The sequence below is a fragment of the Cyanistes caeruleus genome, chromosome 1, assembly GCF_971803275.1.
Source record: "Cyanistes caeruleus chromosome 1, bCyaCae1.hap1.1, whole genome shotgun sequence".
Taxonomy (NCBI): Eukaryota; Metazoa; Chordata; class Aves; order Passeriformes; family Paridae; genus Cyanistes; species Cyanistes caeruleus.
Window position 1 is genome coordinate 149,673,652 of NC_141701.1, and position 19,697 is coordinate 149,693,348.

The following is a 19,697-nucleotide window of genomic DNA, read 5'->3' on the forward strand; positions in this document are numbered from 1 at the left end:
TATATATCTATATCTATATCTATATCTATATCTATATCTATATCTATATCTATATCTATATCTATATCTATATCTATATCTATATCCAATTAAAATATTCCTGAAATACTTTCCCCAATTATAAAAAAATAAAAATTTCAAACTCTGTCTCCCAACTCATCATCATTTTTTCAAGGTGGGGAAAAAAAAAGCTGAAAATGTAAACAACAAACAGAAATAGCATTTATGATTTAATATAGATTGTTAATTTGCTGTTTTAACACTTTAGATCATTAATTTAGATGGAGATCCCGAATAATGAAGCAGCAAGATTAATTAAGTTCTAAGTTCTGTTTTGGATGACTTGTGCTGGTGTCCACATTTCACACCAGCTTTGGAGCCAAATTTCAGTCTCTCTTGTGAACTGTTCCTTGCTGTTATGCAACTACTTTTTTTTCACTATTATTAAGTGGTTCCAGCCTAGACTTGAATCTTTATCCCTTCATCAAAAACCTGATCAGGTTTGACTCAGCTCTGCAACACATGGATGATAAAATCTGAGATCACAAACTGTGCACTGCATGTGTGTTTTACATTAAACCACTCGATAGTATCTGAGAAAATGAAAGTGATTTTTCTTAGCTCCAGCCTTCCCGGCTCTTTTCATGGGTGAATCTATTAGAGCAGAATAGCAAATTAGGAATTAAAAGATTTACTAGGTGAAAGCAGAGAAATCCCACATGGGATGCAAGATGATACTTTGGTTATGTACTGGGGAGGGGGGAAGCAAGGAGGAGTGAAAACAAGTAGCAAAACAAGAGTTGAACAAATTAAACTGACAGCGCACCATTTACTGAGCGTGATGTGAACACATCGATTAAATGGCAAATTAAAGAGCAGGAGAATTTGCTTCATATTTTATTACTGGAAAATTATATCAGAAAATTAGAATATGTTCATTGCTAAGACCCAGCGTCACCTGCTCTGTCAAGAATGGTAAAATGAATCTGCTGTTTGAGACCTAAAATCATAGATATCAAGAGAAGTAGCACATAACAAGAAAAAGAGGGAAAAGAACCCCACAGGACCATAGGAAGACCTTGGGTCCATGAGCTTTGAAGTCCATGCATTTGTTTTGGAGCCCTGCAGTTCCCTGTAGACACCAGAATCTCCAGCCAGCTCCACCATCTCATCATCATCTCTTCAATCTCCCCGCTGAGCTGCTGAGGGGAGCTCCCTTACCCGATTGTATCTCACTGGCCTTGGCTGGCAAAGCTTTATTCTTTCTTAGAATCACAAAATCATAGAATCACAGAACATTTTGGGTTGGAAGGGACCTTAAAGATCATCCACTTCCCACCCCTGCCACAGGCAGGGACACCTTCCACTGTCCCAGGCTGCTCCAAGCCCTGTCCAACCTGGCCTTGGACTCTTCCAGGGATCCAGGGGAAGCCACAGCTGCTCTGGGCACCCTGTGCCAGGGCCTGCCCACCCTCTAAGTAAAGAATTTCTTCCTAATATATAACCTAAATCAACCCAGTATTTTACCCAATTCACCTGGAGTAAGCTGGGTCAGGCAGTGATGCTGCAGGGAGCTCGATGTTGACCGGCAGCGGTGCAGCGTGGATTGGTGTCTCCTGGCTGACTGGGGGCAATGTCCTTTCCAGCACACCCAGAGCTGGGGACAGGCATGTCTGTAGCCTCCCTGAGGTGTTTGGAGCATTCCTATGGGATTTGTACCCAATACCTCATTTCTACAGACAGAGAGGCAGCAGAAGGAAAGAATTCACATCTTCTAATGAAGATATTTCAATTTACTCTCAGCTAGTGCAAACAAATTCTATTAGCTTAAAAACAGTTGAAAAGAAAAACACTGTGAAAGTAAAAAAAAAGAGAATTTGGTGTTATACCCTATGCTGGTGGTCAGAGGAGGTACAGCAGGTACTTGAAGCTAAATTAATCCTTTGTGTATCTGTAATACTGAGGTTACCTAGATGTGAAGTACTCACTGTCCTCCTTTCTCACTCAAGGCACTCTGAAAAAGTTGCTGCTTTTGTCTTCAGAGATGAACATTGCCTTGAGGAGGCCTCTACATGTGAGAGCAAACTGGGGTGTCTGGTTTGCTTTGGGAAGCACATTAAAAAAAGCAGGAGAAGGAGAAAAACACATTAGTTTCCATTTTAGAGAGATGCTAATCATGGCCTTTTGGACTGGAGCTGGATGACTGTCACTGAATAAACCTTATTAGGTTTTATTCACCTATTATTTATGACCTGTAAGCCTTAATGCCCTGGTTTGGGTTTGAGAATTGTTTAATAGTTTTTTTTCTTTCTGGAAGGCTTATTTGCTTGCTATCCTACATTATTTTGATTTAAAAAAACATCATTATTTTCTTTGCTGACTTGGAGATAACACAGAACACCACACTCCTTTGCAGAGCATGAGCCAGAATTATTTTTATAAAACCTGCTATTATTATCATCCATCAAGAAGGATTTTGTGATCAATTAGAGTCAAGCATTGCTGGATAGAATTAAACAATCCAAAAGACATCTAAATCCATGCCACAACATTTTGGTTTCACGTAAGTGTGAGACCTACACACACTCAAAAGTCTACAAAATATTCCTGGAAAAAATTATTCTCTGCCTCACACTGCATTTTCATTTCATTGCTGTTTCTGAATAAAACAATTTTCAATAAAATACCCAGTTCTTTGGGCATGTCTAATGGCAGCCAAGCTGAGCCCTGGAGAGTCCTCTGTGCACCATCCTATCCAGCCTCCAGCACAAAATTTATTCTGCTTGTCCAAAACAGGCTCCTGCTGTGCTGACTCCAGGTTATCACACATTTAGTTTTATTTGCTGAGAGAAGATCATTCTCTTCCTTTCCTTTCTGTGTCCCTATCCTGCTTTCCCCAGTGAGTTACATGTTTCAGAAAAACATATAAACTCATCCCATGCCTCATTTGCTGCAGCTGGCAACAAACTCCAGGGACGGAAGTGAGCTCTGGGATATCACGGAGGAAACACCATAAAATGCAGATTCACCTTTTCTATTGTATGTGGAGGATTTGGTTGGGGTTTTTTTGTTTTGGGGTGGAGATTTTTGAGGTTTTGTTTGTTTGTGGGGCTATTTTGGTGGTTTTGTGTTTTTCATTTGGTCAGTTGGTTGGTTTAGGTGTTCTATTTGAGGCGTGCCTTCAAAGAAATAATGGTCTTTGGTACAGAATACATTCCCAGGGAACAACAACCCAAGACTGAGATGCCACTTCACCAGACTGGCCTGAGCCAGAAAATGTTGTGAAGAAAACTCAAAATTATTCTGTGCTACCAGTACCTAATTCCTAGGATTGCTTCCATGTTTAAACACAAGGATATTTCCAAGGTCAGCCAAAGCACAGATAAACCATTAAAATCTGCCCTAGGTTTTGCCAGCTGGCTCTCACCCACCATTGATGGTTTCTCCTTTCTTTTCTTGTCCTGGTCCACCTTTAATCCTCTCTTTAATCCTTTATTTGGATGAGGAAGCCCAAGGAGATGCCTTGAATGAGCTTTGTGCCATCTGCAGCCATGAGGGTCCTCAGTGATGCAGCCTGCAGAAATGAGGGCTTTGGGACAGCTGGAATCCTTGCCTTAATAAATTGCATCCTTTGGAGGCTGCTGAAGTGGATCTCCCAGTGCTGGAGATCAGTGAAACTTTCTCTTTCTTAGGTTGCTTTTCTTCAGATTGGATATTAGGAAGTGTCCTGATCATTTTCAAAAGTTTTTATCAAATGCTGAAGGTGGTGGGCAGGTCCTGTGTGTCCATGAGAAGCCATCCTAGGAAACTGTACCCATCTAGAGCATTGTTCTTGTAGTTATTCCAAGAGCTTAGAAGGAACCGTCTCCACAGGGTATTCAAGGAAATAGGGGAATAATAGAATCAGGTGGAACTGATAAATTACACATCATGATGAAATTGTGAATTCTTTGGCCAAAATCCCCTGTCCTAAAGACTTTCTAAAGGATTAAACCTTCATTACCCGATGTGCTGTAAAGGCACATGATGATGATCACATTTTTTCACTGCCATTTTTTTCATTTAAATTACATATTAAGCTCAAGGTGGGTGTGAAAGAAGACCTGAACAGAAATTACATTTGATCTGATGTGAGGAAAGTAGAGGGAGGAGGTTGGAGCAAGAAGAAAGAAGCTGTTGTTAAACACACTATTTAACTTTAATTTGCTGCCCATTTTAAGATGCTACTCACCATCTGAGTGTGGTTTTGGCAAATTTTAATTTTTGGAATGAATCTTTTAATGCTGTTTCTCAAGTCCTTCTCTTTCCCTCCCTTCCTCCTGATAGAAAACATAGAGAAATAGGATGTAATTAATCTGTTGCTTTGAAATACATAATTTAGGATAAACTAACATAGGCTGTGAATTCTATGGGATGTGCTGATTGCATCTCTGGGACTATACAAGGGATCTGTGGAAATTATCTCGGGTTTAGAGGTACACATTTTAATGAGATAATTCTCACCCCATGGGGAGAGAGGCATTTTCACTCTGTCTTTGAGACATGAGTCAACCCATTTCAAACTGAGCAGTGGGCACGTTGGAGAAGAGGGGATTTCAGCTTGGTTGGATTTACGTGTTTATATCCTGGGTTTTACTGGGATGCATGATGATAAAATGACAAAGCTATCCAGTGGAAAGGAACGGCACTTTGATTGTTTTCTGGGCCACAAGGGATATTCCAGTTCCACATGACACCTAAAGGAAAATGTGAATCACAGCAAGTTGAGTTGCCTCTCATCCGATGACCACCCTGTCAGTCTATAAACTTCACAATCAGACAGCCTTATATCTATGATCAAGATTTCCAGCTTTCACTTCAACAGACACATCCAAGACAGGAAAATTACTCATTTTTTTTAGTTTCCATTATCTCCTGTTCACACAGGATCTGTAGATAAGATTGCTGCTGTAGTAGCTTGGAATTTGACAGAAGTATAAACAATGCCATAATGGATACAACTGACATCTTCTAGTTGTGTTGTGATGAGTTTCTTTTGGGTTTTTTTAACACCTCTAGAACTGATAAAATAACAGAACACATCATTTATTGGCCAATGAGTTCTGCATGTACTTGTATGTCTGTGTGTGTGTATTCACACAAAATCATTTTGGTCCTGCGCTGTTCTGACCTTCCCAGGTATTCCCTCAGGGCCATATTCTGTCACCCTATAGAGCACCTTAGGGCCAGCTCATCTTCCAGAGCTCTCATCTGGAGATCCATGAGCAGACAATGGGGATGAATACACAGATAATCACTGGCTGAAAAGATGATTACATGGGAGTGAATCACTTCCCTTCATTTATATTTGCTTTTTTTTTTTTTTTTCTAGTAGTGGTAAAGCTACTTTATTCATAATAGTAGTGAAGTGGTGATGTGTGAATTAAACTGAATATGTACATTATGTAGGGGAAGGGAAGGGAAGGGAAGGGAAGGGAAGGGAAGGGAAGGGAAGGGAAGGGAAGGGAAGGGAAGGGAAGGGAAGGGAAGGGAAGGGAAGGGAAGGGAAGGGAAGGGAAGGGAAGGGAAGGGAAGGGAAGGGAAGGGAAGGGAAGGGAAGGGAAGGGAAGGGAAGGGAAGGGAAGGGAAGGGAAGGGAAGGGAAGGGAAGGGAAGGGAAGGGAAGGGAAGGGAAGGGAAGGGAAGGGAAGGGAAGGGAAGGGAAGGGAAGGGAAGGGAAGGGAAGGGAAGGGAAGGGAAGGGAAGGGAAGGGAAGGGAAGGGAAGGGAAGGGAAGGGAAGGGAAGGGAAGGATAAATTTTTCTCTAGACACTTTCCTTTCTGTGTCAGGCTATGACTGCCTTTTGTGTCACAGCTTTTAGAACCATAGAATCTTTTAGGCTGGAAAAGACCTCCAAGATCATCGAGTCCAACCATTTGCTGAGCATCACCAAGTTCATCACTAAACCCTGTCCTAAAATGTCACATCCATGCACCCTTGAAACACCTCCACTGATGCATTTTTCCTCATCAAAGATTTCCTCATTGCAGGAACATGAGTTTACTCCATGCTTTAAGATGAAAGGTGGGATCCAGCTCTGAATCAGAGCCATTGGGAAGGTTGGGAATCTGTATGTATTAATACTGCAGTGTCTTCATGTGTCAGAGAAATTGGTTTACAAATATCCACATTATATGGAGTCCTCTCAAAATCCTAATTTTATTTTTATTTTCCTCCTCTCTCTGGAAGGCACATTCCAGTCTTTTTTCTGCTGATGGTCCAAAGCTTTCTTCCAATTTCCAGCTTAACCTCTTGACCCAACACTGACTTTGATTTCTGTCACTTTTTTTCCTCTTAAATTTGATATTTATGCTGTTCTCAGGGCTGTGCCTATTCCACACGGGCTCTCTTGAGCTGATCACACTGATTTTGTGCTTTATTACCCCTCTGTTTGCCAAGATGAGTAGCACATTGTCTGGGAGCAAGGCAAAGCCGTGTGCTGCAGAGGGCAATTTCTTCCATTCACTGTGAAAGCAGCTGAGAGAAGCCAGCGTGGATAGAGATGGTTCCCTTTCAGACAGCCAGATTTATGTGCCTTGGATTCCATCCCTGGTGTTGCAAGAACACGTGCTGTGGAAGGTCCTAATAATGTCCAAACGTAATGAGTTTATTAAGCACAATATGGGACACAGCTGGGAGCCCAGGCTGTCAGAAATGCAATAGCGAAGGAGGACAATAGGAAATGTGGAGGAAAAGAAAATTACACAGTTTCTAAGTGCTCATGCAGTGTCTTAACCTTATCTTTCAGTGTGGTAGAGAAGGCTGAAACTGTTAAAACATAAAAGGGATTTTCACTTCCCTGAGAATGGAAGAGACAAGATTGTAGCCCCAGGCTTATTCTGGGATTCATTTCCTTGACAAATCACACTTGAGTAATCACAATAATAGAACTATTTTTTTCTCTACCCAGTTGGGAAACATATCAGTCCCTTTATCGAGATGGGCTGGAATTTGGCCCATGAAACTTTTGCTGTTGATTAGAAGTGTAGAGGAGGAGTGTGGATGTTCACCTGGGCCATCACCACAGATTGTCAGCTCAGAATGCTCAGTGATGTACAAGCTGCTGTATTCAGAACGCCTCTGACTTTGCACAGGAAAATACCAAGGAGTTGTACACATGAGGCAAAGAAAAATCATTTGATCATCCTCTCTGAACAACTTGGCAATTTTTCCCACACTCCCAAGCACCCTTTTCTCAATACCAGGTTTATATCAGACTGTTTTCTTCACACCATCTTGTATTTATTCCTTTGGCATCAGGAAATACAATCTTATTGTATTCACCACGTTACAAACCAACAGATTACGCCATTTCATTGCCTATTTTATTACTTTTGTCCTGCTCTCTGACAGGAAGGTTAGTCTTGTTTCCCAGGGGTGATAAAAGTTTGTTGTTGGAGCTGCAAGACTGAAATCTTGCCCTTGGGTCCATCACCAGCTCCAGGAACACTCCTCTGGAGTGCTAAATGAACCGTGGAATGTTTTGTTAAAGATACTCTTGGCATTTCCTCACAGCTGAGAGCACCTTGCATGGAGCCTGGCTCAGGTCTGGGGAGCAAAGGTGGCTTTATAATGGCAGTTTGATCTTAAGATAATCAGCTCAGCACATCAGCAGGGCTAATTGAGGGTGTTAACAGTGGCCCCAGACTCTGATAAATAGAATATTTTGAGTTAAGGAATGGTTTTGAAGGTACGGTCCAAGTCCTGAACTTGGGAAGATCCTCAGAGACAATAGGAATAAAAGGCTCTGGTCCAGAGCTGCATTTTCTGCTCTGCTCTTACTCTTTCCTCTGCCTGTGATAGATGTCTACTGCACATGTGCTCAGCAGGTTCAAGGCAGAGCCTGAAGGACAGGTTGCTGGACTGTTTACAGCCTTTTACAGCCTCCTGTGTGACCATGAAAAACGATATGTACACCTACAGCCAGGGCAGGAAATGCAAACCACCAGTCAAGGAAAGCAAATTAACCAAGGAGCTCCTGCTCTGGCATTGATCTGCCAGGTAGAGAACATGTTTTCCTGGTTGTGGAGTAATTATTCTGAGGGCCCTCGCCAAGCAGCACTTAAAGCCCTGCTGGAATGGAGCAGCACATCGTTATCTTTATGATCCCAGTATTAATTTCATATTAGCAGTGAAGTATCACATATCCCACAGATGCTCAAGAAGGATAATTGATCTGCTGTGAAAAGGGGGATCTTCTCACATGATTATTTTCTTTTGCTTCTTCTAATGCTTCCTGAATGTGTGGTGGTTTGCAGTTATTTCCCTGTATCAAAGCATCTACGGTCCTTAGTTAAGAAGTTTTGTCATTTCACCAGGCCTCTGGGGACATCAGCAACATCAGGGCACAATAAATCTGATGGATAATGCAATAGGGAAAATAATGCCAATCAAGGCAAGAATTTTATTGATGATGTTATGTGGGAGACCTGCCAAGAAAAGCAATTCTGTGCCCAGGGAGGGATGAATTGTGTTCCATAGCCTCTGCTATCATGAGTCCATCACTGAAAAGATAAGCTAGAAAATCTTGACCTCTGGATGCATGACCCACTCATGTCCACCTGAATTTTCAGAGAGCCTGAAGCAACACCTCCATCAAACAGACATTCAAAGTTATTACAATGTCAAAATACTCAGATATCCAGAATTGAGATGTCGTTAACCTTCAATATTTCATCATATCTGTACTGGTGAAGCAGCATAATAGGATGGGGAATAATTGTTATATTGTGAGAAATTCTCTTATTTACAAAATTCAGGCATTTAAAATGGAGTTTGTTTTAAAACAAAATATCAAGTCTTGCTTAGTTTTATACATGTATTATACATATATATGTCCCAGAAAAGCATAAACTTTCAAAGCTCAGTAAAGGCTGGGCTTTGTGAGCACAAATATGAAGGGAGGGATATAGAGGATGAAGACTTTTAAAAAGTTTTTGATAATTTGCAGATAGTCAAGAAATTAATCAGATCTTCATATAGTGTAAATTTGGATATCTTTCTTGAATTGGCTGAGCAACACTTACTAAAATCTGTTTTACAATAGCTTTAGGGGTTTTTTTATATATTAGGAAAATTCTATAAAGCTATTGGACTACAAAATGCAGGAGCTGTCAGGTTATACAGAAGTGATAAGGAGTGTACTTTGTAAGGACAAATTATAATGCTCATATCTTCAGGGAATTTCAATTTAATTGAAACCACTCACAGGAAAATAATAAAAAAAACAAAATAGAAACCAGCACTTCACCAAAATTGTAATGGGGGATAGCTGAAATAAAATATACATGGAAGTTATTGGGCTGTGTTAACAAAAGGAACTAAAATAGCATTGAAAGTAAGAAAAGGCTGCAACATGGAGGGTTTTACTTACCATTAATGCTTTGGTGTCTTAAACTTTGGGAATGGGATTTTCTGTTTGCCCTCATCAGGCCTGAACAAACAGAAAAAAAAATTGGTTTTTGCAAAGCAGTAATTCACTTTGTCCAAAATTAGGCATAGTGTCAGAGAGCCATAGAATGGTTTGAGGTGGGAGGAACCTTTTAAAAGTCATCCAGTCCCTGCCATGGCAGGGGCACTTTCCACTAGATCAGGTCCTTCCAATCCCCATCCAACCTGGCCTTAAGGCTCAAGGTTTGGGATATAGAAATTGCACCCTGAGGTTACCTACATCTCCACGGACTGTAGAGAGAGCCTGGGCAGGCTGGGCTGAACTATAAAGACCTTTTTGATGTGGGAACGTTGGTTAATGCCTTCACTAATGATCAGGATGATGGGACAGAGTGCACCTGCCAGAAAGGTGAAGGTTACACAAATTCAACACCAGGATAGACCAGGAGGTTGATTGTGGTGTTGCTCAGAGGGAACCAGAGAGGTTTGAGAAATAGGCAGAAGGATGAAGTAGAAAGAGCCATGCAAAGTCCTGCACTGGGAGAGGAATAATTCCATGCACAAGGAATCAGCTGCTGGGAAGCAGTTCTACAGAGAAGGACCTAAAGCTCTGGGTGGACACAAAGTGGATCCTGAGCCAGCAAAGTGCCCTTGCAGCGATGAAATCCAAAAGCATCATCAGCTGCATGAAGAAGAGCCTTGGCAGCACGTCAAGGGAGGTGATAATTCCTCTCTCTCAGCCCTGGAGTGCCTGGTGCAGGGCTGGGCTGAGAGAACAGGAACACAGTGAGCCACAAAGATTATTAAGGAATTACAACAAGAGGCTCAGAGACCTGTGGCTGTTTAGCCTGGAGAAGAGAAGATTTGAGGGGGATCTTATCAGTGTGTAGAGATACCTGATGAGAGGGTGCAAAGGAAATGGACCCAGGCTCTTCTCTGTGCTGACAAGAGGCAACAAGCACAAACAGTCATACAGGAAATTCAGAGATCATTTAAGATAACACTTTTTTATTGTTAGAATGGTCAAATACTAAAAGAGGTTGAACAGATAAATTGTTGAGTCTCAACATTTGAGATATTCAGAAACTGAACATGGGTTTTGAATAACCTGCTGTAGCTGACCCTGCTTTGAGCAGGGGAGTTGGACTAGACAATCTCCAGAGGTCCTTCCTACCCCAAAATTCTGTGAATCCTCTTTGGCAGTCATTCTTCTTGCAAAATCACATTGCTTTGATTTATTTCCTACACAGGTCCTCATGGAAGTAAATGACAATAAAAATCCTACTTCATATAGAAATATTTGGACACCTAAGCTCTCATTTTCATGTGGGAGTCTCAGCATCTGCAATTTACAATTTCCTGCTTCTATAATCACACCTTTATCTTCACTTTTAGAAAGGGAGTTCTAGTAAAAATCACAGGTGTTTTCTGAGTCTTATGCAAGGAAAAGAAAATACCTTAAGCCTATCCCTCCAGAAAGTAAAAGGGTCATTACTGAGTATTGCTAACAGACTTGGATATTCATTAACACTGAAATGCCTAAGCCACACAGAAGCTGAATCTGTTTCTTTTAAATATATCCAAAATTGTTTTAGTGCTGTATCAGCTCCCTTTTCATTTTATTTTTCTTAAGCAGCAATTTTCCTGCACGGTGAAAAAACTGGATACCAGCAGGGTCTGCCTGAATGGAACTGTCACAAATGGATATTTTTCAGCCTGTGATTCCCACATCAGATCACATGTTAGAGCAATGGTCAGCCTCCATCCATCCTTGTGGACCATTCTGGGAAAAAAAATCCACATTGTTTGTTGATAACTCTTTCAGGCAAAGGTTTGGGATTTTTGCCTGAGACCCTCAAGACATTCATGTGCAGCTGAAAAGGGTTTTGTCCTTTGTAGAAGTAAATACTTTCTGAAAATCCAGCTCTTAGACCTCCTGATGACCCTTTGAATCCTGTTTTGTCATTGACAGCAGACTTGGTGAGTGAAAACAAGGACTTGAAGGACTTTCCCAGTAAAGTACATAAGGGGAAAATGAAAGTCATCTTGGTTTATAAAAGAGAGTAGAGTCAGACCCTCAGCTGCTGTGACCCATGAAGAAGCTTTAATTTCAGCAAATTTAGAAAGTAGGTAAAGAAAACCAACCCGAAATATTTAAACTTCAAGAAATAATAACTACTTTATTAAAGACAGTGGAAAGATCATGATGTTCTTTCCCTTTGCCTTAATAGGGTTGCTTTTGGTGGAGAATTTTCCGTGGAAAGCTTTAGAGATGTTGCTGTCTGGTGTTAAATCTTCCTTTAGGTTTTCTGTTGCCTTAAGTATACCAGTATCAATTTATTGACACCTAAACCCATCAAATTCCTCCTCAGTCCCTTGTGGCAGGTGAAACTTTGCTGTTTTGGGTTTCATATTGCTGATCCATATATTTCAGACTGCAGCTGGAGTCATTCTGTCCAGATTTAGATATCCACAGTGTAGATGTCCACAAACAAGCTGGCTGTTCAGAATTCCTTTACACTCTGGGAGAGGAGATGGAAGTTTGAAGATGGTTAAAATAGGTCAGACAAAACACTTTTTTCATGTCTGCTTCTCTCTGTTGATATAAAAAGAGACTCGACAATGAGCTCATGTGTGAAGATGTCTCTCCTGGGTTTCTAAAATTAGGAGACATGTCCTAGGTCACTGAGGGGTTGATTGCCCAATTCTGCTCATAGCTGGTGAGCAGGAACATGAGGAAGGGGCACTGTGCCTTTTAAATAAATGATGTAGCTGGAATCCCACATTTGGGAATTTGCAGGAGGGAAATCATAGAATGCAATGGCCTTTGCACCTTTTATCGAGAGCCTAAAGATAGAAAAATATTGGGTGTATAATGAAAGGTGTTCCAGCCTTCAGGAGAGCCACTGAGCTGGGCAGGGGGCTGGAACACCTCTCCTGTGAATTCAGGCTGAGAGTTGGGACTGTTCATCCTGGAGAAGAAAAGGCTCCAGGGAGACCTTAGGGCACCTTCCAGTGCCTAAAGGGGGTTAAAAGAAGGCTGGAGAGGGATTCTTCATGTCATGAAAGTCCAAGGGGGAATGGCTCTAAATTGAGGGAGGGTAGATTGAGATTAGATATTAGGAAGAAATCCTTTACTGTGATGTTGGTGAGGCACTGGAACAGGTTGCCCAGAGAGTTTGTGGACTGACAATCCCTGGAGGTGTCCAGGGCCAGAAATCTGCTCTGGTGGAAGCTGTCCCTGTCCATGGCAGGAGTTTGGAATGACAATCATTAAGGTTCCTTCCAACCCCAAGCCATTCTAGGATTTTATGATTATTATCATATATTTTGCACCCAGTAATTCTCCACTCATGTTTATTCTTCATAGGGAAACGTTCTTCATATCTCTAAGAAGTATTGGAGTAACTGGACATGGGGTGTTTGACTTTCCTGACGTGTATTCAGTCTGCAAAACCTTAATTTCTCCTGCACTTTCTCAGAAGCTTTCACATTTCCACTGAAATCTGAAAGCAGCTTGGTTGTGGGGCAGGAAGAGGATGTGGTGGGAGGCCCTGCCTGGACACTGAAGTGAGATTAATTAAGTAATGAATTCCCATTAGATCATCAGTGGTCTCAACCATTGTGGGTCAGCTTTGAGATGTCTTGGTTTCCTTTGAAACCACTGGCACTCATCCCAGAGGACCACAACCAGGAGCCCAGCAGATCAGGTGGTTTCTTTTGGGTGAGATCTCAGTAAGAGCTCATAACTGCCTTGGAAAGCCACTAAAAATCCTCTTTCATTGTCAAAAAAATTCTCATTTCATTCATCCAGTGGGTACACTCTGCTATGCTGTATAACGATTTTACCCATATTTGATACAGGGACTTTTTACCCTTTTGAGCAGTGATTAATTATATTTTTTATGCCTCCCTGGGTGCAGTCCCATTGTACCAAGAAAGGTCTCACTATGTTGTTTTGCTCATTGGTGACATCAGATTGTGCAGTTGACACTTCTGGGCTTCTCATGGAGGAATTGTCCTCACCAGCCTCCAGAGACCTTTTTGGATGGAGAAAGAAATGGGCACTTGCACCAGAACAAATTTTGCCAGAGCTTTTCCAACCTACCCTTGAAGCAACTCAGATACTTTCATAAAGAATCTGCTGTGGCACTGAAAGCATTTCCAGTGGACAAACAAATTCACCTTCAGAATTATTTTCTTAAGTCACTAGGTGACCAAAACAATGTTCTTTTTCTTTTTTCTTCTTTCTTCCTGTATATCAGCCATGCTTGAAATAAACCCCTGAAACTCGTTCTGTTTTAGCAACAATCAGCTGATTTTCAGATTCTCAGACACTTCAACAGCCCTTCTGTTTCACCAGAGATAACTGAATATTATTCTGAGGAACTGTTTATCCATAACTGGTGGATAGGTGCAACCCCTCTGGTATTGACTCTCCTGACTTCACTAATTTTAATTACAGTGGCAGATGCAGATAAAACAACATGAAGCATCAGTTATGAAATTACAGGATTTATCAACCAGTGACATCAGAAGAAAATATAATCATTCAAGCTTCCCTTCCAAATCCAATAGTGATATATTTATTTCTTCTTCTCAGTACTGAATGGTAATGTTTTATCAGCATTACCTATGTTTTTAAAAAAGGTTTATTTTTGCAGCATAGCACGGCTGATAGTACTTATTGAGGAGGTAGCTGGGCTTTAATTTGTGATGGAGGTAACTTCCCTTTAATTGATAATACAGATAAGCAGCCTTTAATTAGTAGTAGGTGGACATGCCAGGAGCAACTCAGCAATAGAAAAGGCTCTGATGCAGGTCCAGGGCAGTTCTGGTAGCTGTTTTTCCCTAATAAACACTCCAGTCTCTGTGGATGACATGAAGGCCTCAGCCCAGTATTTGGTGCAGGTTTCCATGACTACCTTGAAGGCAAAATATGAAGTAGATTCTTTTATTTTCCCTGCAATATGTGAAAGAAAAGCCACGAAATGGGTTGCAGATGTTCATGTTGTCTGTTTGGAAGCTCCTTTGAAACTCAGACAAGACAGAAAACAACCACCCTCCACTTTTCAAACCTAGGGATTGCCAGGTTAAAGTCACTTTTCAAACCTAGGTTTAAGTAAAACCAGGTTAAAGTAAAAGGAGTGTGCTCTAAAGGTCACCACTTTCCCCCAGGACATCTCTATGTGTCCATCTTTTAGTCAGGCATCTCCCACCCTTCCACTGCATCCTGATCATCTCCTGATGCATTGCAGTGACAGAATGAGAGGACAGAACACAACCTCCACACCCCTCTCTGGCTTTCCTGGACCCAGCTGCACACAGGAGTGCAAATGATCAGGAAATAATTCCAAATCCAATGGCTGCTAATGCGTCTGTCTGGTTTTGCCTTGCTTCTGTTAATGGAATTCCAAGTCCTCGTGGCTGAATGTCACCAGGGATGTTTGCTGTCCTCCTCTGCTGAGATCTTATCAATTGCTCATTATTTGATAAACCATCAGAAACACAGTTAAGTAATTAAATTCAGTGCCAGAACTGAGCGTGAGCGACTGATCAAGTGAGGATAGAAGAAAACAGATCAGTTTAGAGTGAATTTCATGAATCATTGTTCTCCCAAAATTTAGAGAGAGATTAATTTTCCTGCTTTATTTTTTAATTGAAAGACTCTCTCCTTTCTAAATTCTGATGTCCTGGCAGCGTGTTGCAGTCAGTATAAAAACCTGAGTGTCCTTTGGTTCTAAAAGTTCTTATACAAATCACTCCTTTACAAAGCAAAGTAGGGTAATGAAAAATAAATCTGAATCTTAAAACACTTTCCCCCAAGTCTTCAATCCTTTCTGGGCAGAGGCCAAACAATGGAAGTCACAGATACGGGTGACATTGTTGTTCATATAAATCATTCCTGATTATGTCCTGGGTGAATCTTTCACCTGAGACTACAATTCATTCCTTTGCTCCTCTACTGCCAAGCTCTCAGAGAGGTCATTAACAAGCTTATTAACAGGTTATTAACAAGTCTGGTAATAACCAGGATTTTGGTATCTGGACAAACAGTTTTGGGAACCAGACCCCTAAAAAGCCCCCAGACAGTTTTGCTTTTAAGACAATACTGAAAATCATGAAGATTTCAGTCAACTTCAGAGATGAAGCAGACAGGTCTTTTTTTTCTTCAAAATAATCCACCCTTCCTTCTCCCCTGGGTACAAGTTAGGTGTTTGCAGCTACAGAACCTGTTCCAGCATTTCTTTGACATGTTACAGATTTTACAAAGTCCTTTGCCTTTTAATTAGACCAATGAAAGACCACCTTTAAATCTGCAAGGCTGGTTGATCTCTAATAAGTGCAACTCCCACTTCAAGTGTTGGCTTCTCTGTTTTCTGTCCATTTCTTTTTCATTCTCTCCGTGGTTTACATATTTATAATAATTTTCCTCTTTTGCTGCAGAGATCTGAGCCTTGACGTGAAGATCTCAACCAAAATATCTGCAGAGAGCCTGTGCTTCCCTCCTAATCACAGAGTTAATGAGCAAAACTTGTCCACAATTAGGAGAGAAGATGGCCATCAACTGGAAGGTCTGCTTGCTCAGCCTCGTATTGCTTCCTGTGGTAAGGAAAAATGATTTTATTTGCATTGTTCTGATATAAATACATCTTCTTAAGGGCAGCCCTTTCCAAGAGGGAAGGATCTGCTGCTGGCACTGATTCTGGATTTTTCTGGGTGGTCTTGTAGTTTGGGTTAAGACTTTTCCAGGCTCCTTTGTTAATGAATTAGGACTGTGATCACTGCTCATCCTGAGAAGGGCAAGTCCATCCCTTGAGGACATTTATTCACTGTTTTTAACCAAGATTCAAAATAAAATGAAGTAATAATTAGAAAAAAAAATAGTGGGTCTTCTGTTCCAAATCCATTGGTTTAAGAATATTTTTTTTTTTCCAGACAGAGGGATAAAATTAGGGATAAAATTAGAGATTCCCTTCATCCCCCCCTGTGAAATCTAAACCTCGAGATATTCCAGGCAGTGCTTTTGGACGCCTCCATTTTCAGAGGAGCAATTTTAAGGAACAATACAAATGGGCCTCTAAAGATACTAAAGGCACTTAAAGCCATCCATCATCTTTCTGAAGATACTCGACTCTTCATGAAGATGACTGGGATTAGTTTTCCCCACAAATCTTTTCTTACTATACAACGTTCTCTTCCATTAATAACTCCGTGCTAACACGTCTGGGGATTGTAACTCTGCCTCTCCATTGTCCCTACACACAGTGATACATCTCTCCTCACATAACAGCCACAAAACCACTGAACAAAGATATTTTCTTTCCCTTTTGTAGCTGTGAGGAGTTGTACACAAGCCCTGCAAGAACCTGTTGTTGCATTTCAGCAGAATTCTGTGTTAAACCGTTGATCACAAATGTGTTTTTCTGCTCTTCTCCAGGAGCACTGCTCACAGGGATTCAGTGACAAATAGCACCAGGATTTAAATCCTCCAGCTCATTCCCATCAAGAGCCTTCTACAACTTCCATGCAAAAGTTTTACACTTGCTTAATACACAGATATTCTCATGTTAGTTCGCTTTAATAGTCAGGATTTGAAAGAATTTGAAAGAAAGTATTTGAAGCAACATTTTGTTAGTTGTATTTTTAAATGACAGCTATGTAATGTGATGGTGCTGTGACCAAAGCATTTTTCAGCAGTTTTTGCTGAGTTTTTTTTTGCTCTTGTGTATTATGTGGCCTGCCTCATAGCAGGCAGCACACAGAACTTGTTTTTACTTTGGCACAAAAAATTGTATTTTCTTTCCTTTTGGCTCTTACTTTGATTCCATTTCGCTGCACATCGGAAATGGGAATGGGAATAATTCAGCGAAATTCTGTAGAACTGGGTTGGAACTGGTACCACAGTTGTGTTCATTCAAATAATACAGTCCTTTACATATTTTTATCTAGAGCATGGTCCCTGTGACTCTTCCTTAGATTTCCTGGTCAGGTAGAAATGATTGCTTATTAAAAACTGAGTATGTTTAATTTTTATAATACATCTCTAAAATTACTACTGAAAACTTCCTCTAAGCTACTGGGAAGAGGGAAAACCCCCCAGATTTAACCTGATTTAGGTGCTGATGCTCATGTGAGATTCCTGACAATAAAAGGAACTTAGCTCAAATTCAAATGCTGTTTTTTTTTGATACAGAAATGTTGATGACATGGATCCTGCCCTGGGAGAAACTGGGAAGCTGAATTCCTGGCTTTGCAATCATATTTTTCAGACTGCAACCAAAATAATTAAATGACTCAAAAGACAAAAGTAATTTCTGTTAAATGACCAACAACCTTCAGTATTGCAAAATTTTTGGTGCTCAACTTGAGACCCTCGGAAGGTGTCTTGTTATTTGGAGGTGAACAGTTTTTAATTAAGGGAAATAAATGAACAAACCTCTTGAGCTCTCAGATGGGTGACCTTCCTGGCAGATGGAGAAGGACAGAAAATTCCCAGTTGCTCACGTTTCAGGACATAACAGTGGTTGCTGAGCTGGATAATTAGTGATCAGCTCCAGCTTGTGGAAAGAACAGTTCCTAATAAAATACCAAATAGCAAATCCAAGCTAATAAGAAAAAAACCCTGCTTTTTATTTGCTGCTCCTGCAAAGTTTGTGATCTTATTTATGATTATAAGGTTTTCCTTTTAGAGGAATCCATATATTAAAGTTAACCATTTAACACACATGAATTTGTCTGTTTGCACACACAGAGCCCACCACAGAGATAACACAATAATTTGTGTATAGTATTCATTTCACATTAAATCCCTACATTTCTTTTCACAGAGCAAATTTCAGGAATGATAGAATGTCATTCATGTTTCTTCCCTTGCTGTGATTCTTTTGCAGTTTTTGTGGTAACACATTTCTCTCCACTGGGGCACACCCTTTCCCTGAGAGCCATCTCTAATGTGCTGTGCTGACCTCAAACTGACACTTTCCTGTCATGCAGATTTTCCAATTTTCTACCAAGGGAGTGGATGTGACTTTTGAAAAATGTAGAGTAATTGAAAGTCATCTTAGACTCCACAAAGTTCCTGGAAAAAACTGTTTATATGCTGTTTTCAAGCACATCTGGTCAGACCTATTTCACCCACAAAAGCCCCCAAAATGATGTCCACATCCATAAACAAATCAAGAAAAGACAAAAAGAGAACCAAGTATGAATGGGAAATTCCAGGTGGCTTCAAGTATAGGCTCCGACCAGACAACAAGAATATAATTTGCAAAGAATTAATTAGAAATGAGAATTTTTAAGCCAGTTCTAACTGTCAGAGTCAAGGGTGGTTCAGTTTTTCCTGTGTTCAACAGGCTGTTCTGCATTAACCTGACCTATGAACCCCTCAGCACTGAAGGCACCATGATGCCTGCAAGGCCTTTAGAGGAGTTCTGCATTTTTCTTTTTTTTTGACATTTTAAGTGCTGTCCTAGATTTAAATGCCTATGTTGCTATTTTAGCTGGTTTTAACCCATTTCTTGCAGCTGGCTCAACTCTTCCCAGTCATTTCCATTCTTGGATGAAACTCTGAACAACCTGGGACAGTGGGAGGAGTCCCTGTCCATGGCAGGGGGTTGGAAATGGATGATCTTTGAGGTCCCTTCCAACCCAAACCATTCAAGGATTCTATTATGTCTTTTCATTTTTGCTTCTGAATTCACTTGCACTGGCATTTTGATTGACTTTGCATCCCATTCATCTGTGACAACATTGGGTTATGAGGTTGTTTTTTTTTTAATTGGAAAATATTAACAAAAGTCATCATAAAATTATGGAGGAGAAAGGATCCTAAACCATCGTTCCTTTGTCCGGTTCCAAATGTACTTGAGAAACAATGAGTTTCATGACTCACAAAGTTGGCTTGGTGTATGAACTGAATTTTAAATGTAACTGCAATGCAGGTGTTTTAACTGTCCAGAATAATTCCATCAGATGTATTTCTTCACCTAATACTTGGATTTTTTTGTGGGTACATATTTAATATTGCTAAATGTAGGTAGAATAGTCTGTGTAATGTTTGATTAGCTGGGAAGAATGTTCTCTAAAAAAAGAGAGAAATAAGGAGAAGGGAAGTCCAAAAATGCCTCTTGTATAACAACACTGAAGCGAGATCTCTGACTGAGATGGGCAAACACAGATTTGGATGTGCATCCTCACCCAGCACAGGATGAAACCTGCATCTGGTGATAGTTCAGTAATTCATGACGAGGTGAGGAGAGAAACTGC

The 19,697-nt window shown here is 40.6% G+C and overlaps 1 protein-coding gene across 12 annotated transcripts in view; it reads left to right on the forward strand.

The window, feature by feature from the left end:
- ADCYAP1R1 (ADCYAP receptor type I) overlaps nucleotides 1-19,697 on the forward strand; it is a 140,558-nt gene that overhangs the window by 15,619 nt on the left and 105,242 nt on the right. For all 12 annotated transcript variants that reach the window (XM_086866878.1, XM_086866834.1, XM_023922016.2 and 9 more), the window contains one exon: nucleotides 15,876-16,036. In XM_086866878.1, coding sequence (XP_086723004.1) covers nucleotides 15,953-16,036 — 84 coding nt within the window. In that variant the 5' untranslated portion in view covers nucleotides 15,876-15,952. The remainder of the gene's footprint in view (nucleotides 1-15,875; nucleotides 16,037-19,697) is intronic.